Source organism: Pipistrellus kuhlii, unplaced genomic scaffold (genome assembly GCF_014108245.1).
Source record: "Pipistrellus kuhlii isolate mPipKuh1 unplaced genomic scaffold, mPipKuh1.p scaffold_m20_p_4, whole genome shotgun sequence".
Lineage (NCBI taxonomy): Eukaryota > Metazoa > Chordata > Mammalia > Chiroptera > Vespertilionidae > Pipistrellus > Pipistrellus kuhlii.
The window spans coordinates 88,710,623-88,735,980 of NW_023425540.1; the positions used below are offsets into that span (position 1 = coordinate 88,710,623).

The 25,358-nt window shown below is 44.8% G+C and overlaps 1 protein-coding gene across 5 annotated transcripts in view; it reads left to right on the forward strand.

Annotated features, from left to right (window-relative positions):
• Window positions 1–49: 49 nt before the first annotated feature.
• Window positions 50–25,358, forward strand: part of ANKS3 (ankyrin repeat and sterile alpha motif domain containing 3) — a 34,070-nt gene continuing 8,761 nt past the window's right edge. For 2 of the 5 annotated variants that reach the window (XM_045571325.1, XM_045571326.1), the window contains exons 1-9: window positions 51–208; window positions 3,124–3,331; window positions 5,482–5,680; window positions 5,884–6,005; window positions 8,012–8,093; window positions 17,958–18,093; window positions 21,000–21,158; window positions 24,575–24,712; window positions 25,154–25,329. In XM_045571325.1, the coding sequence (XP_045427281.1) occupies window positions 3,162–3,331; window positions 5,482–5,680; window positions 5,884–6,005; window positions 8,012–8,093; window positions 17,958–18,093; window positions 21,000–21,158; window positions 24,575–24,712; window positions 25,154–25,329 (1,182 nt within the window). In that variant the 5' untranslated portion in view covers window positions 51–208; window positions 3,124–3,161. Of the gene's footprint in view, window positions 209–3,123; window positions 3,332–5,481; window positions 5,681–5,809; window positions 6,006–8,011; window positions 8,094–17,957; window positions 18,094–20,999; window positions 21,159–24,574; window positions 24,713–25,153; window positions 25,330–25,358 lie in introns of those variants that run through there. The other 3 variants (XM_045571327.1, XM_036410235.2, XM_045571328.1) reach the window with 3 other exon arrangements.

Sequence of the window (25,358 nt, forward strand, 5' to 3'; positions counted from 1 at the left end):
ACGAACATCCCGGCGTGCTCTGCGCCTCCGCAACCACTTCCGGGGCGGGAGCAGGGCCGCGGGTCCAGCCGCTGAGGCAGCCGGCGTGGACGAGTCCCGGACTCGCGCGGCGTAGCGTGGGGCCAGCCGGAGGAGCGCAGCAGCGGGCGGGTGTGCAGTTGGTGGCGGCAGCTAGCCGGAGGCGACTCAGGACTCGAGGCCCGCGCAGGTAGGACCCACGGCGGCCCCGCCTGTTGCCGGCACCTGCTGCCTGTCGGCGCAGCCCGCGGCGGGGCGTCCCAGCCTGCTGCTTGCTCGGACGCGGAGCTTTCGCCTCTGCAGCTGTGGAGCGGGAAGGTGAAGCCCCGATCCATGTAGGGTTGCTGGAAGGACACGGCAAGGGTGCTCCGGTTCTTCCCTAGGGACCCTCCTCAGAACCTGAGGAGATTGGGATGCCCCGGTTTGTGGGAAGGCCAGCGAACTAGGACCGCAGGGGGTGCCCTGGAGCTTATGTAGATCTTTTCCTTGTGGGCGTGACGGTCGACCACCGGCATCTTTTTTTTTTTTTTAAGTTAACATTTTGCTTATTTTAAAAATAGTGGTACTTACTGTTTTACAAAATGGACAGAGCCAAACGGTAAGAGTGAAAAAAGTTCCTATCCCAAGTACTGCTTCCTGGAAATAAGTTCTGGAAGCGATATGCAAAAGACATTTTCTAAAAGTATTAAATACAGTCATGTTGCGTTTGGCAGCGACAGGGTGAAAACGAAGTAATAATAGCTTTACGGTCCCTTCGCATCCAAATTCTCTGTAAGCTTCTTGAGTAGGGGCCTGGTTCTGATTATCCCTCAGCACTCTTCAGGGCGGCAGACATGTGAGCATCCAATAAAAGGAGAGAGAACATGGGCCCCACCCAAGAGGAGGCATTTGGGGTAGAAGAGACACACCCACAGGAGGCTTGGGGGGGGAGGGGGTGTGTTTGAAAGTAGCTCTGAACTGACACTCAGCTTTTTTTGGCTTTTAATCCAGGCTCTGTGGGGCAGGACTGCTCAGGTTGAAGGCTCACACCTGCAAAGTGAGAGCTGCTTGAGCTCAGGCCCTGCCAGCTGTGAAAGGTGGTGGATCCAGGATGCAGGGTTCTGCTCTGAATTTTGTTGCCTGTAGGCCCCATCACATGTACACACACTCTTGCAAAAGGCCTACAAATCTTTTGTCTCCCAGATCCGCAGTTTCTTTGTTGTCTTGGCCATCTTGGCTGTCTCCTGGGGGCTTGGAAACATTCTTTAGTAGAGAGTGAGGTCCCAGCGGCATCTGTGGTACCTTTAGGCCTTCTGAATTGGACTTTGCCCTTCTTTGTTTTTTCTTCCTATTTCACCCAGAGAAGAATAGGAGACAGATGTCACTCCTGGACCTGAGGGTTTTATTTTTATTTTTTATATATTTTATTGATTTTTTTTTTTACAGAGGGGAAGAGAGAGGGATAGTTAGAAACATCGATGAGAGAGAATCATCGATCAGCTGCCTCTTGCACAGATGTGCCTGCAACCAAGGTACATGCCCTGGATCGGAATTGAACCCAGGACCTTTCAGTCCCCAGGCCGACACTCTATCCACTGAGCCAAACCGGTTTCGGCTGGACCTGAGGGTTTTACTAAAAAGCTAATGACTTGCCCTTGATTTGGGTAAGATTCCCAGACTCTTCCTGGTATTGTCCTCTCTCTCCCATTTTCAAGGGATAAATAGGAAGATTCGTAGTTACTTGACATTTGCTGAACACCAACCAGATCCTAGTTCCTGTGGTAGGGGCTCTCAATTTTTTACAAGTTTTATTTGTTTAAAACAATGTACATACAGTAGAATTCACTCCCTTGGTGTCCAGGTCTATGAGTTTTGATAAATACATAGAGTTACACATCCACCAATTAAGATGCAGAACAGGTCCATCACCCTGAAATTCCCTCCTGCTATCCCTTTGTGCACCCCACATCCCCAGCCCTTGGTACTACTAGTCTGTTCTCCAACTATTTAGTTTTACTTTTTCCAGAAAGTCATATAAATGGAATCGTACAGAAGGTAGCCTTTGCGTCTGGCTTTTAGCCCAGTATGTTTGGAGATTGGTTCCTGTGTTGTGTGGTATGTTGTGTGTATCAACTGTTGTTCTTTCTGTTTAACGCTGAGTGGCATTCCATCCTATGAATGTGCCACTGTTTACTCGGTCTTCCATGTGTCTTGAATAGCAGCCCTTTTGAGATATTATGTGTCCATTAGACAGTGAAAAGTAGGATGGGAGATGCCAATAGCAAAGCTAATTTATTTTAATCCTTACCAGAGGATATGTTTCTGTTGTTTTGTTTGTTTGTTTGTTTGTTTTAGGGAGAGGAAGAGAGAGACAGAGAGAGAAAAACATCGATGTGAGCGAGAACCATCCATTGGTTGCCTCCTGTTTGTGCCCCAACCAGGGATGGAACCCGCAGCCTAGGTATGTGCCCTGACTGGAATCAAACCTACAACCTTTTGGTATAAGGGATGATGCTCCAAACAACTGAGCCACCTGGCCAGGGCAGCTGAGCTAAATCTTAATCTCTAAGTCCAGGGTTCTTTTCCCCACACCCAAGAGCTGATTTGGTCCACTGACCCAATTAGCATTTCTTTATTAACCATCCAGGAGGTTTTCAGGCTTCTTGAATTCCTGGAAAATACTCTTTCTAGAATGCAGGGCCTGAGGATTAATGGAGGGAAATAACACTGAAGGTTATGAGTCACCATATATGCTTTTCTTTTTCTGTCTGGTGACAAGCTCACAAAATCATACAATTAAAAAAAAAAAAGATGTTTTTATTGATTTCAGAGAGAGAAAGGGAGAGGGAGAGAGAAATAGAATAATGGATGAAAGAGAAACATCAGTCCGCTGCCTTCTGCAAATCCCCTACTGGGGATCGGGCCTGCAACCTGGGAATGTGCTCTCAGGGAATTGAACCAGTGACCTCCCAGTTTATGGGTTGGTGCTTAACTACTGAGCCACAGTGGCCGAACAAAATCAATATTTAATGTAAGAAAGTTGTCTAAATCAGTCCTAGGTTGTGACATAACCACCTACTGTGGGTATGAGTGTGACCGTCTTGTTTTATTCCCTGGAACCACCAGGAAAGAAAAACCTAACCCCTGGACCTCCCTCCACAACGATGTCGGAGCTCAGCGATGAAGCCAGCGAGCCAGAACTCCTGACCCGCAGCTTGTCTATGTGGCATGGGCCAGGTGCACAGGTCAGCTGGGAGCAGCTGGCCATCCCCTTGGATCTCCATACAGCTGCTTCCATCGGCCAGTACGAAGTGGTGAAGGAATGTGTGCAGCGGTAAGACATCTTGGGAAATAATTCTCCTCAGATTTTGAGGACCATCTCAGTGGCCTCAACTCCCACATAGAGATATTAGTATGCTAACCACGATTCATAGACATTTAGTACATATGGCCTAGATTAACCCTGCTTCTCTCAGGCAGTTGTGGATAATGGTTTATGCTGGACTCCAAATAGGAAGGCAGTTTTTATTCCTGGGAAGAAAAAGCTAAATTTTTTTTCATAGGTATAGTTAGAAACATTTTCAGCTTACTTTAACCAAAGTAATTTTATGGTTTCTTACTAACTGCAGAAATTCTCAAATAAAAATAGAAAGCAATGTCCTATGACCTTTTAATCCCTGGTGACCTCCTCTTCCCTCCAGCATCTGCCAAAGAGGAGGAGGAAGGGGAAGAGGAGAAAGGGAAAGAAGAGGGGGAGGAGGAGGCAGCAAGGTTCATCTGCCCCTCTGGAGGATTGCCACCTGAACTAACTGCCCACATACCATTTTTACTCATGTTATACGTATATTAAGTCCCCATATAACAGCAGTGGTCCTTGGATGTCTTGTTTGTAGTACAATGTGATGTGTACTGTAGTTTTTGGAAAATAATCTGTCTCCTCGCCTTCATGCCCTTTATATCCACCACACGTGCTTATATTTTTATTACTCATCAATAACACAGAAATGAACTATGTCCATACCTACATGTGCCTTTTCCAGTTCCTGGGGCATCAAAGTCAAATCGTGCTGAAGCCCCAGATTTCCAATGCCCAAGTCATAGCCATCACTTAAAAAAAATCTGGCCAGTCAAGTGCAAGTGCACTGTGGTGAGGGATATCATTGTACTCCTGCACCAGGTGGCCTTGGGATTGTGTATCTCCCCCCTACTCCAGGGTCACCAAAACCCCATTGATAACGCTGCTATGGTGTTTTGGGGCTTTTAATTTTGGTATTCTGGTAAAATGCACAGTCCAGATGGCTCCACAGAAAAGAAGGAAATGTTTGTGTTCTGATGGGGATTGTGATGCCAGCCAATCCTAAGGCTTGCTCACGATAAGATAGACAAGGATGCCGGGACCGGTTTGGCTCAGTGGATAGAGCGTCGGCGTGCGGACTGAAGGGTCCTGGGTTCGAGACCGGTCAAGGGCATGTACCTTGGTTGCGGGCACATCCCCAGGAGGGGGTGTGCAAGAAGCAGCTGATTGATGATTCTCTCTCATCGATGTTTCTAACTCTCTATCCCTCTCTCTTCCTCTCTGTGAAAAATCAATAAAATATATTAAAAAAAAAAAAAAAAAAAAAAAGATAGACTGAGGATCCAAGATGTTGGAAGCATTAGAATGGGGGGATTGGGCTGATGGGAGGTGTGAGAGCCTCAGATGTGTTTTGCCAAGAGTCAGGTCCTTCCTCCTCCATGTGGAGTTGAGTGCTCCATCAATGAATGTCACATGGTGAGGACAAATTGGTCTTCATGTGGCTCTCCCAGCCAGTGGCTGTTGCTGCAGTCCTGGAATCAGGACCTTTGAGAATGGCTGTATGGGCATTCCAGAGTCAATAGAAGGTGCTAGTGAACGGTGTGGTTTATTATGTGCACACCTATGAGAGGCACAAGCTGTGTGGATTGATTGGCAGATTGAATAGCTCCACTGGAGACATGGATGGTGGAAGAGGAAGGGCTGTGGGGCATTAACTACAGAAGATGTTCTTGGAAGTGGATGTTATTTCCATACTTGGGAAGCTCACATTTTTTTTTTTTCCCTGTAGGAAATGCTTTTCCAGAAATTTAATGGAAATCAGAGAGAAAGATAGGATTATTCGGTCACGGGTTTTCTAAGAATGTTTCTGTAGGGTAGGATGACAAGGGAAATCAGTTGCAGTGGAACTCCCACATGAGAAAGGGAAAGAATCACACATTGTCTAAGTCTCTTCCTCTCCCCCCCAGCACTGGCTAAGAGACTGGTCTGTTGGTGGAAGGTAGTCAAGGCTCCAGGTCAGGATTTCTCGATCTTGGCACTACTGACAATCTGGGACAGGTCATTCTTTGTGGTGGGGGCTGTCCTGTGCACTATACGATGTTTAGCTTCATTCCTGGCCTTGACTCTGGCTCTGGTACACCCACATGTGAGGTGGCTGGGCATGACTAGCATATCTTGCATTTGTTTAGGAGAGAGGTAGATTTGAATAAGAAGAATGGTGGTGGCTGGACCCCGCTGATGTATGCCTCCTACATTGGACACGATACCATCGTGCACCTTCTGCTCGAAGCGGGGGTGAGTGTGAATGTGCCAACCCCGGAAGGGCAGACTCCACTGATGCTTGCTTCCAGCTGTGGCAACGAGAGCATCGCCTACTTTCTTCTCCAGGTGAGCTACGGGGGGACTCAGGCCCAGAAACCTGAGGGGCTCCTGCTGTTCTGGCAGAGATGTGAACCACTGCAGGCCATGGTGTGCGTGTGCGTGTACGTGTGCGTGTAATCGCTTTGATTCTTTCAGCATGATGACCAGGAGGGCACCCGCCCCACGTAGAGGAGACGAGGCCGTAACAAGCATTCTGTGTTCTCTTGAAGCAAGGCGCTGAGCTAGAAATGAAGGACATTCAAGGCTGGACTGCCCTCTTCCACTGCACCAGCGCAGGACATCAGCAGATGGTCAAGTTCCTTTTGGACAGCGGAGCAAATGCCAACGTGAGGTGATTACCAGGTCTTAAGTAGCCATAGGAATGGATATAGTCACATCTTACTCTGAGAGCAACTATATAGGCAGCTACAGGCCAGTCAGGGCAGCCCCTCCTCCATATGAGGGGTTCAGACAAAGTGGCAGAAGAGACAGTCCCACTCAGGTGCAGGAGGCCTAGGGACAATTCTGGCCTTTTTACACATCTGTCAGGTAACATTGGGTGCAGGGCTTTAAGCTGTCTGAGCTCAGGACTCTCCTCCTCCGCACGTGGGAGTCAGTGCTGTGTGATTCTTTCCCTTTCCCATGTGGGAGTCTGTGCTTGTCCTTCAATAAATTTCCACCTTTGCTATAAAAAAACAAACAAAACTCTCTGAACCTCATTTTCTTCATCTGAAAACAGAATAGCGATATCTATGTCATAGAGTTGTTAGAAGAATTACATGTTATTTTTTAATTTTTTAAATATTTTTATTGATTTCAGAGAGGAAGGAAGAGGGAGAGAGAGATAAAAACATCCATGATAAGAGATAATCATGTTTCAGCTGCCTCCTGCAAGTCTTCCACTGGGGATTGAGCCCACAACCCAGGCATGTGCCCTTGACTGGAATCACACCTGGGACCTTTCAATACACAGGCCGATGCTTTATTCACTGAGCCAAACCAGCTAAGGCAATTACATGTTATTTTATGTATGTCAAGGGCCTAACATAGTGGATGGCACTTAATTGAAATGCATTAAATGCTAATTCCTTTCTCTTTCCTTTTGGCCTTATCAGGTGAGGTGTTGCTTTGAAAACAGTCATGAGTTTTATAAGTTGGAAGGGATATTGTCTAAAGCTGTCATGATGATAATCCCCTTTCTTTTCTTTATTTTTATTGAATTTGTTGGGGTGATATTGATTAATAAAATTATTTAGGTTCCGGGTATACAGTGCTACAATACATCATCTATATGTTGTATTGTGTGTTTACCACCCCAAGTCAAGTCTCCTTTCATCACCATTTATCCCTCTTTACTTTCTGTGCCCTCCGCTCCCTCCTGCTCTCTACCTCCCCTTTCAACACAGCATCCAACTGATCCTTCCACAGCCATCAGTTGATGTCATCTATTATGAGATACACCATAGTTTTACATGTCACCAAGAAAGAAAAAAATACCACTAATTAAACTGCAACTCACCTATGGATTTTGAGACACATTCTGACTGCAGAAATATTAAAATGTGAAAACAGTGTGTTTTAGAATGGCAGAAATCCAGTATTTAGCTTGGTTTCTGTCTTCTAGACTAGCATGAAAGAAGTGAGGATTAAAGGGCACTCTGAAGACAGTGCTGAGTTAACCATAACCAAGCACAGAAAGTAAGCATTGGGTATCAGGTGTAGCAAGAGCAGGTAGATTATTAGTCTCAGAGCTTTGGGGAAGATACCTGGAGGATACTGAACTGAAAAGATAGGGTCTGAATAGGGATGGGAGACCTAAGCTTTCTGTGAACAGTGAAGGGCAGTAGCTACCTTTTGCAGGCGATTCAAGTGGAGACTTAAGAGATAGCAGGTGCAGACAGCTTAGAAGGAGTGGAGTAGGGAGACAGAATGTCTTTAGGACAAAATACTAGAGTGGGGTGGAAACCAGAAGAGTTTATGAAGCTGGTGTGTTGATAAGAACTTTTCTCATCTTTTCCCGGTAATTCTTTCTCAAGGGAGACCTCTGCAGTAAGGGATGGGTGACTTTGCATCAGCTTGGTTTGTTTTTTTAATCCTCAACTGAGGTTATTTTTTTCCATTAATTTTTAGAGAGAGTGGAAACAAAGGAGGGAGGGAGAGAGAGAAACATCAGTGTGAGAGAGACACATTGATGGGTTGCCTCCTGTATGTGTCCTGATTGGGGGCCAAGGATTAAACCTGCAACCCAGGATGTGCCTTTAATCACTTAGGAACACCGGCCAGGGACATCAGCTTGGTTTTGTTTGCATAAGGAAAGAACTCTCTTCTAATCATTGGACTGTGGCCTCTATCTTGCAGGGAGCCAATTTATGGATTCACCCCTTTGATGGAAGCAGCTGCTTCTGGCCATGAAATAATTGTGCAGTATTTTCTGAATCATGTAAGTGACCCTCTTTGTTAGCTTATAATTTAGTTATAGCAAGTGATGAATCATCACTGAAGTATCTATATATATAAAAGCCTAAGCGACCTTTATAATCAAATGACCAATTGACCAGTCGCTATAATGTGCACTGACCATTAGGGGGCAGATGCTCAATACAGGAATTGCCCCTGGTGGTTATACTCTCTCATAGCCAACCTCCACAGCTCCTCCCCCTGGCCAGCCAGCTCCCCCATCAACCCCAATAGGGGGTTTGGGGGGGCGCTGGTTGGCCAACCTCCTGTGGTCCCTCCTCCTGGACCCCAATCAGGGAAAGGGGATGGTAAGCCAACTCCCAGGGTGCTTGCCCCTGGTTGGCCGGCTCCCCCATAGGCCTCGATCACCAGCCAGGCCAAGGGACCCCACCCATTCACAAATTCATGCACCAGGCCTCTAGTAAACTATACCAATTTTCTGCTATGTAGAAAGAATTGCTCTTTATTATTCAATACATTTTCATTGAGAATCCATTGATGTCAAGTGTTGTGGCACTTAGGCATTAAAAGGTACAGTGATGAATAAAAATAGACACCTCTTCCTGTAAGAATTTTTAAAATATTGTTTGAAAAGTATGGAAAATACACTTTTTTAAAATTCCAATACTTAAAGAAAAGTATATAGAGTAAAAAGGCAAGGATCTTCCCTTTTCAACCACTCCCTGCTCCTCCCCAAGATGCTCACTTGGTTGGATAAAGAGACACCCCAGGACTTTTCTTGTGCTTAGAAAGGCATGTCTAAAGATACCTGTAAAAAATGCTTTTTATTTTGGACAAAGTGGAATTTTCCTGTATATTTGATCTGCAGCTTTTTTTTTTCTTTTTTTTTTTTTTAATGTACAGTACATATTTTATTGATTTTCTACAGAGAGGAAGAGAGAGGGATAGAGAGCTAGAAACATCTATGAGAGGGGAACATCGACCAGCCGCCCCCTGCACACTCACCACTGGGGATGTGCCCGCAACCAATGTACACGCCCCTGACCAGAATCAAACCTGGCAACCTTCAGTCCGCAGACCGACGCTCTATCCACTGAGCCAAACCGGTTTTGGCTGATCTGCAGCTTTTAAAAAGATGATTTAAAAAAGAAAAAAGATCTCAATATACTGTAGACATCTTATCCTTTTTAAAAAAATATATATTTTATTGATTTTTCACAGAGAGGAAGGGAGAGGGATAGAGAGCCAGAAACATCGATGAGAGAGAAACATTGACCAGCTGCTTCCTGCACATCCCCACTGGGGATGTGCCCACAACCAATGAACATGCCCTTGACTGGAATGGAACCTGGGACCCTCCAGTCTGCAGACCGACACTCTATCCACTGAGCCCCAAACCAGTTTCGGCGACATCTTATCCTTGTATAGTATTCGTGTACTGGTATAATCTGGGCCATAATTAATTTAATCAGTTCTTAGGTTTCTGCCATCTTGCAATTGTAAACTGCTCCAGGGAATATTTTATATATATATATATATATAGCTTTAGCCTGCATGTAGTTATTTATGTATATTGTATTTCTTTTTAAAAAATATATATTTTATTGATTTTTTACCGAGAGGAAGGGAGTGGGATAGAGAGCTAGAAACATTGATTAGAGAGAAACTTCAACCAGCTGCCTCCTGCACACCCCCCATCAGGGATGTGCCCGCAACCAATGTACATGCCCTTGACCAGAATCGAACTTGGGACCTTTCAGTCCGCAGACCGACGTTCTATCCACTGAGCCAAACTGGTTTTGGCTGTATATTGTATTTATACAAGAGGGATTACTGATGCTCACATTTTAAATTTAATGGGTCCCAATAAAAAGATAATTAAAAGATGTGTAAAAGGATCCAAATAGACATTTCACCAAAGAAAATATATAGATGGGAGTAAGCATGTGAAAAAAATACTTGACATCATTAGTCATCAGGGAAATGTAAATCAAAACTCTTAGGATGTCTATAATGAGAAAGAAATGGACTATAACAAGAGTTAGTGAGGATGTGGAGAAATTGGAACCCTCATGCATTGCTTATGGGTAACAGTCTGGCAATTCCTCAAACAGTCAAACATGGTAGTTACCCTGTGATTCAGCAATTCCACTCAGCTACATAGATAAGAGAACTGAAAATATGTCCATGCGAAAACTTAAACACAAATGTCCATAGCAGTGTTATTTATAATAAACAAAAGTTGGAAACAACCTAAATTTCCATCAGCTGACAAATGGATAAATAAAATGTGTTATATTCATACAAAATTAATCAGGCATAAAAAGATGAACCTTGAAAATAATGCTCAGTGAAAGCCAGGTGCAACCACATATTGTATGATTCCTTTTATATGAAACTAGAGGCCCAGTGCATGACATGGGTGGGGTTCAGCTGGCCTGGCCCCAATAGGGACAGATCAGGGCCAGGCCTGTCAGGAAGAGACCATGGTAGGCCTCCCAACCAACCTCCCTGATCAGGGCTGGGCCAGCTGGGGGGAGGGGCTGCAGGTGATTGGCCAGTGGGCCCTGTCCCTGATTGGGGTTAGGGGGTTGATTGGGGGTGTAGCTGGCTGGGAGAGGGGCTGCAGACTGATTGGGGTGAGGGGAGGGAGCAGTCAGACGTGGGGCCAGCCAGAGGAAGGAGCTGTGGGCCAATCAGGGGTGGGGCCAGCCTGGAGCGGGGAGGAGAGGCCGAGGGGTGGGGAGTTGGCCAGCCACCCTACCCTTGATCTGGGTGGGAGAGTACAGTCAGGAGCAAGGCTGGTTAGGGGGAGGGGCCGCAGGAGATTGGCCAGCTGGCCCCACCCCCTGTTTGGGCTGGTTCGCTGGCTGCAGGAGGTGTCATAGTGACCAGTTCTGGTCATTCCGATGGTTTCTGGCTTTTTATATATATATAGATGTCCAGGATAAGCAAAGCTTTAGAGACACAAGTAGATTAGTGGTTGTCTCGGGCTAGAGGGGCTGGGAAGATTGGGGAGAGGGTGGTGGTTAAGGGATGCAAGATTTCTATTTAAGGTGATGAAGAAGTCCTGAAATTGATTGTGGCGATGGTGGCACACCATTGAATTATACACTGTAAGTGGGTGAATTGTGTAGTATGTGAATTATATCTTAAAGTTATTTTAAAAATCCAGAAGGAGAAATATTTAGTTGATATGTAAAGTCCTAACTAAATTCCCACTGAAAAGTTGTTTCTGTTCTTTCCACCAATAATATACGAAGGTGCTCGTTTTCTCACGTCCTCACCAGCCCTTAAGATGGGAGGTTACCCACCTTAAGTGCTTTCCAATCTGGTGGGAGAAGAGTGGCATCTCGTTTTGGTGTGTACTTGCTAATGAGATTGAGCATTTTAAAGTATATTGGCCATTTGTAATTTTTTGATGAATTGTCTTTATATTTTGGGCCCAATTTTTTATTGTATAGTTGTGTGTTTTCTTACTTATTGGTGGGAATTTTAGAATAATAAAATGTTAACATTTTAAAAAATATATTTTTATTGATTTCAGAGAGAAAGGGAAAGGGGAAAGAGAGATAGAAACATCAGTGGTGAGAGAGAATAATTGATTGGCTGCCTTTTGCACGCCCCCTACTGGGGATCGAGCTGGCAACCCCAGGCATGTGCCCTTGGCCGGAATCGAACCTGGGACCCTTCAGTACACAGGCTGACTCTCTAGCCACTGAGCCAAATCAGCCAGGGCAACATTTTTTTATTTACTTACTTATTTTTAATCCTCACCCAAGGATATTTTTCATTGATTTTTAGAGAGAGTGGAAAAGAGGGAATGACAGAGAAATATTGATGTGTGAGAAACATTGATTGGTTGCCTCCTGCATGCGCCCCAGCCAGAGGCTGGCCCGGGGAGGAGCCTGCAACCAGATATGTGTCCTTGACCGGAATCAAACCCAGGACCCTTTGGTCTGCAGGCTGACACTCTATCCACTGAAATGGGAATTTGTGGACAGTACATTTACAAAAATGCAAATGAGAGAAGATACACATGAGCCTGCCTCTGGCCTTTGCCTCAGTCTCTTGGTCATTCTCATGTGGCTGCTCCCCAACTTGCCTTTTTTTTTTTAAGCTTGTCTATCTTAGATATTGTTTTATCAACATATAAAGCTTTTTTATTTTTAAATTTAAAAAAAAAAATATATATATATATATTTTTTATTGACTTCAGAAAGGAAGGGAGGGAGGAGAGAGAGAGAAATATCAATGATGAGAGAGAATCATTGATTGGCTGCTCCCTGCATGCTCCCCCTGGGGATTGAGCCCGCAGCTGGGACATGTGCCCTTGTCCAGAATCGAACCCGGGACCCCTCAGGCCAATGCTGTATCCACTGAGCCAAACCAGCCAGGGCTAAAGCTTTTTTCTTATGTGTGTGGCATTGTGCTCCTTTGTAGGAATGAATCAATTTCTTTAAAGTGGTCTAGATAGAATTGGATTATTGCCAACCATTTGCCATCATGTACAGTGCTTTGAGAATATCTGTGCACATATTTCTTTGTACATATGTGCAGCCACCTCTGTAGAGTTCAATACTAAAAGTAGAAGGTTGAAGTGTAAGTACAGTCTTAAATTAACATGGATGTTGCCAAATTGCCATCCGAAGAACAAATTGTACCAACTGACACTCTTTCCACAGCAGCAAGAATTGTGAATCTTAAATTGTGAAGTACTTTAAACATGTAAAAAAGCACAGAAGATAATGCAGCTAACCCACATGATCCAGAGATCACCACTATCCAGCTGCTGGTCTGTACCTTTCCTGTCTCTGATTTTGATCTTTTCATCACATACTGTGTGTCCTTAGGCAATGCACGGGCTTGTTTTTATATGTTTTAAAGATTCATATAAATAACATGCCAGAAAGTGTGTGTCATTCCACTTTGTGGGTAAATTAGACGTCATTCACTCATTTTAACAGCTCTGCACATATTGACTGTATAAATTAAATAAGTTTATCATTTCCTTTTTTAGTGGACATTTAAGTTGTGTTCACTCAGCTATTCCTAGCAGTGCTGTAGTTCACATTTTTTTTACCTGTCTTCTCAAGCATGTGTGAAGGGATTTCTCTGGGAGACCAGGATGTAATTAATCTTCAAAGTAGAACTTCGGTGTGTACAGTGGGTGCATCTGCACTAGAGAGTGTTAACTTGCTTTCTTCCATTGTTGTCCTCCTTTACACTTTTCCGATAGTATTTTATAGCTCTTGCCTCTCACACCCTCAATAACAGTTGCTATGTGGTATCAGACGAGTTGTCTCTGTTGATTTTTACCGTTCCAGATATCTGGTGAGGTGGGGCATCTTTTCATATGTTAGCCATTTGGGCTTCCTTTTCTACAAATAATTACTCTTTGAAGATAAACCTTCTCACACAGAGTAGGATCCTTAAGACAAAGAAAAATTATAAGAAAAACAAAAAAGAATAAATGGACAGAAAAAATATATATATATGAGCCCAGAACTGTAAGAAGCATAACCTCTGCTTCTGAATTTAGACTCTGATTTTAAGTAATGTAGAACTGAAAATTGTAAGAGACAGTTACTCATGTAGTTTTTAAACAGGAAAACATATTGGTAAATCAGAGACCTTATATCATTTATCTTTCGTCAAGATTCTTTATTCCCCAGCTGGGCCTGAGACCGTGTATGGGCAACTTGTACTCAGGGAAAACAAATTGTATTGGATTTCTTTTGGAAAATTTAAAAAATTTTAAACTTTGAAATAATTTCAGACTTAAACATCACAAATAGTACACAGAATTTGTATACCTTTGCTAGATTCCCCAGTTTAACATTTCATGTCTTTCTATATATAAACACACACAATATTTTTAAAAATGTCTTTTTATGGATTTCAGAGAGGAAGGGAGAAGGAGAGAGAGACAGAAACATCAGTGATGAAAGAGAATCATTTATTGGTTTCCTCCTGCACTCCCCACATTGGGGATTGAGCCCCCCCAGCCTGGGCATGTTCCCTGACTGGGAATCTAACCATGACCTGATTCATAGGTTGACGCTCAACCACTGAGCCATACCAGTCAGGCTACATATAATCTTTTATATATATATATATATATATATATATATATATATATATATATATACACACACACACACACACACACATATATATTTTTTTTGATTTTTTTTACATAGAAGAAGAGAGAGGGATAGAGAGCTAGAAACATCGATGAGAGAGAAACATCAATCAGCTGCCTCTTTCACACCTCCTACTGGGGATGTGCCCACAACCAAGGTACATGCCCTTGACTGGAATCGAACCTGGGACCTTTCAGTCCCCAGGCCAATGCTCTATCCACTGAGCCAAACCGGTTTCGGCTACATATAATCTTTTTTTTTTTTTTTTTTTTTTTTTAACATATAATCTTTTTAAAATTATTTGAAAATAAGTTGCTAACATAATGCCCTTTCCCCCCTAACTACTTTCATATGTATCTCCTAAAAACAAGAATTTTCTCTTTCATACTTGCATACATTATCAAACTCAGGAAATCAATGGAGTTCTTCCTTGAGCTCACTGATCAGCGAAGTTGTTGGCCAATTCCAAGCAATTGCCTCTGGCTGTGGTGGCCGGTGGGCACAGCTTACTAGTAGAGCTTGTGGCTGATGGACCAGTTTGCTCCACTGCTGGGGAGACTGTCTGGCTAGTCCTGCATGACCACTCCGTGTTCCTTGGTTAGCCAGAGGGATGGCCTATCAGGTCCCACCAGAGCCAGGCTTCTTTCCTGGAGATGGAGAAGTGCATGAGGCCAGGCACCTCAAACTCTTCGCCAGGAGAGGAAAGGGCTGTGGCTGCTTCCCTCGAACCCCTTTTCCCTTCCAGGGGGGGCAGACTCCAGCAGCTCAGGCTGGGCATAATGACCAGGGTGTGTTTGGGCCTCTCTCAGGAGGGAGCTGAGAGTTGATCAGTGGTCCTGCAGCTGATCAGTGCTCCCACGTTACTACTGATCCGTGGTCTCTAAACTGTCATCCCACTTTCCTGTCAGTTACAATGATATTGATCATGTAATTTTCTTATAATTTATGTACATTATAAAACAGGAAAATTTGGAAAACATTTAAAGAGTGAATAGATAAACATTCTTAAACTCTTCTTTCCTCACCCCAGGGACCTTCTTGTTCTGGGGTCTCTTTTCTTCCTTATTTCTTGTTAAGGAAAAGTTTCTTGCTTTGGTCTAGCCTGAGGTTGAAGTCTTCAGGTTTAATAACAGATACTAAGTAAAACCCTACTGTGAAAATAGTATTTTTGTTCTCTCATTGAAACCTTTGGGTTTCTTTTATCAAACTGAAACTAGAAATCATATTCCCCCCCCACCACCACCACCAGTTTTTTAAAAATATATATATATTTTATTGATTTTTTACAGAGAGGAATAAAGAGTTAGAAACACCCATGAGAGAGAACCATCGATCAGCTGCCTCTTGCACACCCCCTACTGGAGATGTGCCCTCAACCAAGGTACATGCCCTTGACCTGAAGCGAACCTGGGACCTTTCAGTTCGCAGGCCAACACTCTATCCAGGGCATGTGCCCTGACCGGGAATCGTACTGAGCCAAACCGGTTTCGGCCCCCACCAATTTTTGAAATAATTGATACACATCACTATATAAGTTGATTTGACTTATGTATATGTGAGGTGATTACCACGATAAGTTTAGTTAACATCTATCATCTCATAGAAAAGATATATACAGGGTAGGGCAAAAGTAGGTTTACAGTTCATATGGAAAATAATAAAATAATTAATGAATAATGACACAAGAATAAACTTGTGTACTCACAACTGTAAACCTACTTTTGCCCTACTCGATGTATTTTGTGGGGGATGTTAATCCTCACCTGAGGATCTTTTTTTCTATTGCTTTTCAGCTAGAGTGGAAGGGGGAGAGGAGCGGGAGGGGATGGAGGAGAAAGAAACATTGAGAGAGACACATCAGCTGGTTGCCTCCTGCACATGCCCAGACGGGGCGGGGAGTGAACCTGAAACCCAGGTACGAGCTCTTTCCCGAGAACTGAACTTGAGACCCTTTGGTGTGTAGGCTGAGTACACAGGCCAGGGCTCTGTGTTTTAACTGCAATGAGAGCTCTTTGGATTTCTCTCAACAACATCTCCTGTACATCTTATAGTAGTGCTCACTGTAGTCATCATGTTGTACATTACACCCCTAGTATTTTTTTATTTTATAATCGAAAGTTCGTACCTTTTGACCACCTTCACCCAGTTCCCCCTTCCCCTCTAGAAATTATCTTTTCCCCCCCCCTTTTTTTTTTCAGTCCTCACCTGAGGATGTTTATTGATTTTTAGAAAGAAAGGAAGGGATAGAGAAACATCAATGTGAGAAAGAAACATTGATTGGTTGCCTCTCATACATGCCCTGACCAGGGATGGAACCCACAACATGGGCATGTGCCCTGACCGGGAATCGTACTGGCAACCTTTTGGTGCATGGGATGATGCCCAGCCAACTGAGCCACCAGCCAGGGCAGGGGATGTGCACTTCTTTTTATTTTTTATTTTTATTTTATTTTATTGATTTTTTTACAGAGAGGAGGAGAGAGGGATAGAGAGTTAGAAACATCGATGAGAGAGAATCATTGATCAGCTGCCTCCTGCACACCCCCTACTGGGAATGTGCCCGCAACCAAGGTACATGCCCTTGACCGGAATCGAACCTGGGACCCTTCTGTGGGCCGATGCTCTATCCACAGAGCCAAACTGGTTTTGGTGTATGTGCACTTTTAATGTTTTGACTTTCTCTTGCTGATAATGCCTTCCAAAGCACTGAGCTCCAATATCCGGTAGTCTCATCTGCAGATATGAGACCACATGGTTGAAGCTTTGAAAACGGAAAATTTATTGGGCTTTTCTATTTTCAAAAGTAAACATGCTCATAGAAATAAGTTTAGAAAGTATAAAAATATTAAAAATAATGTTAACAGAAAAAAAAATAATATTAACAGTTTGGGCATATTTCCTTCCAGTGTGCTTTCTGTATACTAGTACTTTGTTGTTTTGCTGTAATTGGAATGTGTATACAGTTTTGTCCCCTGGTTCTTTTAAAAACTTGGTTATATCAATTATTTGTATGACAGTAACATGGTGAACTCTTTATCTCTGAGCATTTAAGTTGTCTCTGGGTTTTTGTTATTGCAAAAATGTTGTGCTAACCATCTTTGTGTGTAAAAGCTTTCTCTGTGTATTTGGGGCTATTTCCTTAGTATAGAGTCACAGAAGTAGAATTACAGTGCTATATACAATAAGTACTACATTTTAGGGCTTAGGATAAGATACTAATTCTGTTTCAGAAGAGTGGGGCTCTTATTCTGATTATGCTTTTTAAAGGCTGCTTCTTTACCAAATCTGTTGTCTCCAATTTTCTGTGTGAAGAGAATGAAGTGAGGTGGACGCATGCCCGGGTGCCAAGGCTGAAGGTGGGCTCTCGCTCGCAGCAGCCTGCGTGTATCCTCGCGCAGAGCACCTGATCGCCTCTCTCCCTGAAGTACCTGCCTGCCCCATGGTGGCTGAAAGCCAAAGGCAGTGAACCTGGGAACTGCCTCAGCTGTGAGATGGCTGGGTTAATGTGTTATTTGACAAGCCAGCAGGCCCATCGCTGTACCCCACTTTCAGCACCGAGCGTGAGACCACACAGGCCCTTCCTTTTCTCCCCACGTTGTGAAGTCTTAGAGGACCCTGGTGCACGCCTTTCCGAGATGGTGATAAGACACATTGCACCTCTCATCCTGGGTCCACAGCTCTGGAAGTGAGGGTGCTTTGCAGGGGAGGTTCCTGACTCTTGTTCTTTTACCTTTTCATAGGGAGTCAAAGTGGACACAAGGGACCACAGTGGAGCCACAGCCCGAATGCTGGCCAAGCAGTATGGACACATGAAGATAGTGGGGCTGATAGATACTCACTCGCTTTCTCTGCCCAAGAGCCTCTATCGGAGCCCAGGTACCTGTATCTGCGGCCTCACTCTTTCCTGGAGTCCCTCCCCTGCTCTCACCTACTGTAAGAGATTTGGCTCCTGCAGCCTTGCCAGACCTCTGCCTCCCCTGACGACTCCATTTTGCAGTCAGAGTTGAGGCCTGCCTGTCTAAGGACCAGTTGGTTAGGGTATAGAGTGGTACCCACCAGGCTGAATTCGGGTACCCAGGATATGGACTTGTGATGCCCACCCAGACGTAGGAGTGCAGCCTCACAAGGGGACTGGCATCTGGGTCTTGTTTCTTAATTTTCAAATGGTGCTTGTTGCTGTGCAAAATGTTTTAATTTTATATAGTCAACTTCATCAATCTTCTTTCCTCTGGATTTTGAATCATAAAATCTTTCCCTGCCCTGGCCAGTGTGCTCAGTTGTTAAGTGTGTCAGCCCAAGCACTGAAGGGTCTCAGATACAAATCCTGGTCAAGGGCATGTACCAAGGTTGTATATTCCATCCTGGCCCCCCTGGTCAGGGCACGTGCAGGAGGCCACCAATCGATGTATCTCTCTCATTGATGTTTCTCTCTCCCTTTCACTCTCTCTCTAAAGATCAATGGAGCCCAGCCAGCATGGCTCAGTGGTTGAGCGTCAGCCTAGGGTTTGATTTCTAGTTAGGGCACATACCTGAGTTGCGGATTCGATCCTGGTGTGGGGCTTGCAGGAAGCGGCACATCACTGATGTATCTCTCTCTCTCTCTCTCTCCCTTCCTCTCTGAAATCAATAAAAAATATATATTTTTAAAAAGGTCAATGGTAAAAATATTCCAGGATGAGGATTAAAAAGAAAACCTTTCCCTGTGCCCTAGTTGTACAATAATTCATCCATGTTTTCTTCTAGTACTGACATGGCTTCATATTGTGTGTGTGTGAGTGTGTGAGTGTGTGTGTGTGTGTGTGTGTGTGTATACGTGTGCCTTTTTGTTCTCAGTTTTGAATTTTGGGTTTTTGGGTTCAGGGTGCCTTTTCCTGTCCTCAGGTGCTATGGAAGGATGTGTAGTTTAGAGAGTCATGTCACAGTTTTTCTGCCTACTCCTCAGTTGAGTTTTGGAGAGAGGGAAGGAATGTTTTTACTTGCTGTGTGTTTGATTCCTGCTTTTTATGTGCTCCCTGTGGTATTTGTGTGTAGGCGGAGATCGCTGGTGCTTCTGCATTTTGCGGACAGAGCTTAGTGGCCTGGTCCAGGAGCGGCCTCCTCCCCAGAACCAGGGACAGTCTTCTTAGTGGGTGGCCTCTTTTCGGAAGGGGATGTAGTTGGACCAAGCATTATGTGTCCTCTGATATAATTTTGTTTTGCTTGCTTTTCCTCTTCACTACCCAGTGTCTAGAGGTCTCTCTCCCCAAAAGGCCTGCTGCTCCTCTGCCTGTCCCCTCAGGCCCATGTGCATTCTTAAGTCACTTCCCCGGGGTCATGCTCCACGCCACCAGGATCTGTTTTTAGTATTTTTGCCCATAGAATGGACTTTGTCTTCCCCATCGTCTCTCCTCTGTGTGGTTTTTCCTAGATCTGCTTTATTGCCCACAGAGAATAGAGGTGAGCAAGCCGGCTCTTGCTTTGCTGGAGAGGTCACTGTCTGCTCCTCGCAGCAGCAGGAACTGTGAAGTTGGTGATGCTCTCTGCCAGCTCCGTCTTGCTGAAGGTGTGGGATTTGTGAGGTTCTCTCTGCTGACTTGTGCAGGTCTGAGAGTACGTGTTGGGAGGTTTAGATTGACGGAGCTGCCTTTTCCTTGGTTCCCCCTCCCTTGTACCCTTACTCTTTGTGATTCCATGTTCTGCTTGGGCAGGACCAGGGTCTCCTAGTGAGTTGAGTAGGGAACGGTGGGAGTGGTTCACTTGGGTCACTGGCCTGAGTTTGGAAGCAGGGTCAGTAACTCCCTGACTTGCCAGGCAGTCTCTGAGAGTTGAGCTCTCGGTTCACATCTGAGTGAACCTTCCCCCTTTCCAGGTTCTGGCTCTGCCCAGCTCTCCTCCTGGCCTCAGGATTGTTTTATCATAAACACCAGCTCACACGAGTACAGTGGTAATCACAGACTTCTCTGCATTTCCACCCCTGCTTATCAACTCCAAAATAAGATCGTACCATATGGGAGCCTGATACAAATATATCCATGAATTTTGCCTTTAGGTATGATGAAATATAGGCAACTATGTACAGCAATAAGACAGTAATGACTAAACATTTAAGCTCAGATGAGTGCTAATTTGAAATACTTCCTAAAATAGCACACAGAGCTTGTTTCCTAAGTAATTATTGAGATTGAGAATATAAAATTGCCAAGAAGTCATGATGCTAGATTTATTAAAAACAATAATAATAATTAAAAAAAAGAAACACCCACAGACCAAGGTCACCCCACCCCCCAAAAAAAGAAGTCATGATGCTAGATTTATTAAAAATAATAATAATAATAATAATAATAAAGAAAGCACCCACAGACCAAGGTCACCCCCCCCCAAAAAAAAAGTCATGATGCTCCAAATGTTTACGAATAGGTATTATTTATCTCTTCAACTTAGAACAAAATTTATTTCCAATTGTAAATATAATACATGCTTGTTATAAAAAATTCTTCAAACCCAGACAATGAGAGGCATAAGAAATAAGAACTAGACCCCCTTTTCACAGATGCTTTCAGTTCAGCTCATATTCATCAAGCTTGCTATTCCCCCAAATGTCCCTGTAGCCCATCTCAGCAGTGGACTGGCCCATTATGACATTTTTTAAAATTTTCTTTTTTAGAAATTAAAAAAAAAAGTTCAGTTATAGTGTGCCCTGACTGGGAATTGAATTGGTGACCTTTTAGTGCATGGGATGATGCTCAACCAACTGAGCCACACTGGACTGGAGAATTGTCTTAATTTTTGTGTTTGACCCACAGAAAAATATGAAGATCTGAGCTCTTCAGATGAGTCCTGTCCTGCTCCTCAGAGACAGAGGCCCTATCGGAAGAAGGGCCTCAGCATCCACGAGGGGCCTCGGGCCTTGGCTAGAATCACAGCCATTGGACTCGGAGGCAAGATCCAGCCATCTTGCTATGGTGAGCATTCCCTGTTTCCTGATGGCTTTCTGATAGTTCGTTCACGCATTCTGTCTGGATGAAAAGGAACAACTCTCAGGTTCCTGAAATGTGGGCCACTGGGCTGGAGCAGCAGCTCAAAGATTCCAGATTGATGACATGGTAGAAATATATTAGTCCGTGGCTAGTTCTTGGGATTGTGTTCATCCTTTGAGTTTTCATTGGTTAAAATTACAAATAACAGCAGCAGAAATGTCGCTTTGCTCGGATTTGATTCATCACATAGTAAAGCAGCTAGTGCAGGAACAGGGTGCCATTTGAGTCTCATTTCCGGTCTCTGGCTACAGTCCCTGCATGTGATACTTAGCACATTTGCCGGCTGGAGATGGGCATGCCTCTGGGTCAGGCCAATGGCTCTCTCTAGCTCTTTTCTCAGGTGATGGCTATGATGCTCAGGCCCTTCTGAGAATTGTCGCACGATGCACTTGGTGGGCTATTATAGAATCCTAGACCCCAAGTTTCCAGACCTCCTGAGTTTATTCTCAAATTGTTAGTTCCTAAATGTTGAGTGCAGTGCCCTAGGGCAGTACGGGAGGCGCCAATAGTTCTTGGAGCAAGTTGAGTTTTATGCGCACTGGCCTGACCAAGTAATCATGCTAGTGTACAAGTTACATCTCCCATGGTGTCTATTACCCATCAGTGGCCAGGCCAGGTACTGGTCTCGTGGGCTGATAGGGGTGTGTGTTCATGGGTCCTCCTCATGAGCCTAGGCTTGGAAGAAACCAACTCTCCCAGTCAGTGGAGACCATATTTCAGTCAGGAGTATGTTAGTAACTTGATTTCCTTCTAATACCCTTGGAAGGAGTCCTAGCTTGGGAACTGGAAGTCTGCCTTCTCCTGTTGACCTTGGGGGGTGGGCTGACTGGCTACGGGGAAAGGCCCACCCCCAGCTGCTGGCAAGCTCCTTTTGCAGGATGAGGGCACAGTTCATATCCTTCCTGTCAGGTGTGCTTAGAAGCACATGGCTCCGGGACATTGGCTGACTTGTTTTAGTTTTGAGTGGTAGAGTCTGTTCCTTTTTGAGGAGTCCATGTTACCTGTCCACCCTGAGATATGGAAGGGGCATAGGAAGCATGGGCCTTCCCTGAAGGTAGGGTGTAATTAATCTGTGTAGCTATATGACAGATGCTTTTATTAAATGGAATTCTTTCACGTTATCAAAATAATCCATGGCTGAAGTCCATTTGTACACTATTCCTTTTATGAACCCACAGAAAAGGCTGGAAGAATGTTCACCAAAATAATGATGGTAGTTGACTTGGTTGTGACATTTTAGGAGTTTTCTTCTCACAACTTGTTATATTTACGTTTTCTATTGGTACACGTAGTCTTTGCCAACAATTAAAAAACATTTTAAGCCGAAACTGGTTTGGCTCAGTGGATAGAGCGTCAGCCTGCGGACTGAAAGGTCCTGGGTTCGATTCCGGTCAAGGGTATGTACATTGGTTACGGGCGCACCCCCAGTAGGAGGTGTGTAAGAGGCAGCTGATCGATAATTCTCTCTCATCGATGTTTCTAACTCTATCCCTCTCTCCCTCTCTGTAAAAATCAATAAAATATATATTTTTTAAAAATAAAATAAAAAACATTTTAAAGTAATAAATGTGCAGATTTTAAAAAGCGATAACTACAAAAAGGTATATAGAAGAAAATAAGTTAGACATGGCTTTGTTAGCCAGTCTGTTTTATGCAAATAAACGTACTTTCTGTGGGGAAGGGACAGGGCAAAATGGGAACGGAGCTCTCTGGTTTGTGTTCTGCCTTTACTCCTTGTTTTCTTGCAGGCAGATATGTCCAAAGGTTGTATAATTTGGTGTTACTATAGTTAATTTTTAGCCCAGAGCCTCCAACCTTCCTGCTTAGCCAGATCTATTTTTGACTGGGGCTGACTGACCCGAAGAGGAAACCCTTAGATGCCTGTGCCCCTTAGATGCCGTAAAGGCTGGCGTGTGAGAGTAGATGCTTTCAGCTAAAAGATACACTTTTTCCTGTGCTAAGAAGTCTGTAAACACCATTTCCTACTCTTTTTTTTTTTTCATCCAAAATATTTTATTTATTTATTTTTTATTTTATTTTATTTTATTGATTTTTTACAGAGAGGAGGAGAGAGGGATAGAGAGCTAGAAACGTTGATGAGAGAGAAACATCAACCAGCTGCCTCTTGCACACCCCCTACAGGGGATGTGCCCGCAACTCAGGTACATGCTGTTGACCGGAATCGAACCCGGGACCTTTCAGTCCGCAGACCGACGCTCTACCACTGAGCCAAACCGGTTTCAGCTCATCCAAAATCTTAATTACAAGGTAGGATCAAGGATTATTTTTTTTGTAGCTGCAGCTAACCTGTCAGCCTCTTGATATTTTAACTTCCAGCCCTTGGATCGTACGAAGGGTTTGGTCTGGCTGAGAGGCATTCCTGGGCCTTGTGAAATGCTTATACACTCTGAGGCACTTGCATGCACCAGAAAGCAAGGTAGGGCCACAGCCCTTGGGGGAATCCAGGGCAAGTTGGCCGAAGGTGAGGATCCTGTCCCTGACTTAAGGATGCTGCTACAGGAGGCTGCTCACACGAAGTGCACACACCTCCAATCTGGGCCCCTCATAGATACGCACATCATGGCTGGAAGTTCATCTAGACCACATGTGTCAAACACAAGGCCCGCGGGCCAAATCCGTCCCGCCAGGCCTTGCAATGTGGCCCGCACCACGCTGTCATCACTGCACTCCGCTGCGTTTCCATCACAATGACAGTTTATGACTGTTCAGTAAATCATTCGGCCTGCGATTTAGGCTGGATTTTAGATGTTGGCCCCTTCTCTGATTGAGTTCGACACCCCTAATCTAGACCATCTGGAGAAAAGGACAGAGGAGGCCGGCTGGTGCCACTTGAACAATCTATTCAGCACCACGTGGTTGAAGGTGGAGTTGGTTTGTTTGGCCAAAAACCTGTGTATCTTGACCAACAGGCTTAGGAAGATGACCTGGATCTTGGGTTTCTTGTGCTGAACTTTTCAGTCTTTGTTGATGGCCCATTTCCTCCTTTTTCATTTGGAAAAGAAATAGCATAATGTGGGAGAGGGCACCAGGCTGGACTAGGTGCTTTGACTCCCCATGCTCTTGCTGTGGGACACAGGATTGTCTCTCAGCTCCTCAGAGCCGCTCTCCTCGCCTGCAAACTGCACATGACTTTATGTCCAGGTTCCTGTGGCGAGTAGATGAGGGTATGGCCAGGAAGACACAGTTTTCCTGCCTGCCTGCCTAGATCCTGGGTCTTCCCTTACGCTGAGGTCCCTCTGAGGAGGTGGTCCCATTTGGAAGGGGGAACTTTTCTTCCCTTTTGTGTTCGTGTGGATTTATGTACCCCATTCTGTTCACAGAGCAGGTGCCTCCACGGGGCTATGTCACCTTCAACAGTAGTGATGAGAACCCCCTGGAAGGAAGGGGCTTCTGCTACAGGGATGTCACTTCCCCCATCAACGACCGGGATGTGGAGAGCAGCAGCAGCAGCAGCCGGGGTATGTGTGCCACCCCTGCCCATCCTGCTGGGGCTCGGGTACTGTGATGAGTCTCTCTGGGTAGAGGATGAGAGGGTGAAAGTCTTAGAAGGCCCTGGCTTTTTGGAGGAGAGTCAGAGAACCTGGCATGGCCCAGAGAGAAGCAGCTTCCAGCCAGTGTCTCTGTGCCTGTGTGCAGGGTCTGGGGGAGTTGTTCCCGATAGGTTTAGCTTCTTGATTGATGAGCCCAAAGGGAATGTCTTTGCTATAATCATGTATCATCTATTCAGCAGCTGTTTACTGAGTCCCCTGGGTGCCAATCATTGTTCTAAATACTTGAGTTTACCAGTGAACAGAACAGACAAAAACCCTGTCTGTGTGTGTAGAGGGGAGCGGTCAGGCCAGGCTGTCAGCATGAAACACAGTAAACTAAGGAGCTGATGAGTGCTGTGGATGAAACAGCTCAGACTCTGGAGAATCACTGTGTGCGCAACCTACAACCAGACGTCGTGTCTTCACTGTTGGCAGAAGAGCAGGCCTTCTGTGCCCACCTCGGGGCTGTGCGGAGCAGCAGCAGCAGCGAGGGCCTGGCGAGAGCCCCAGGAGTCAGCAGCGAGGCCTCTTTGGAGAGCAATGAGGTAGGCCTCTCCTTGTTTCTTACCTCTCA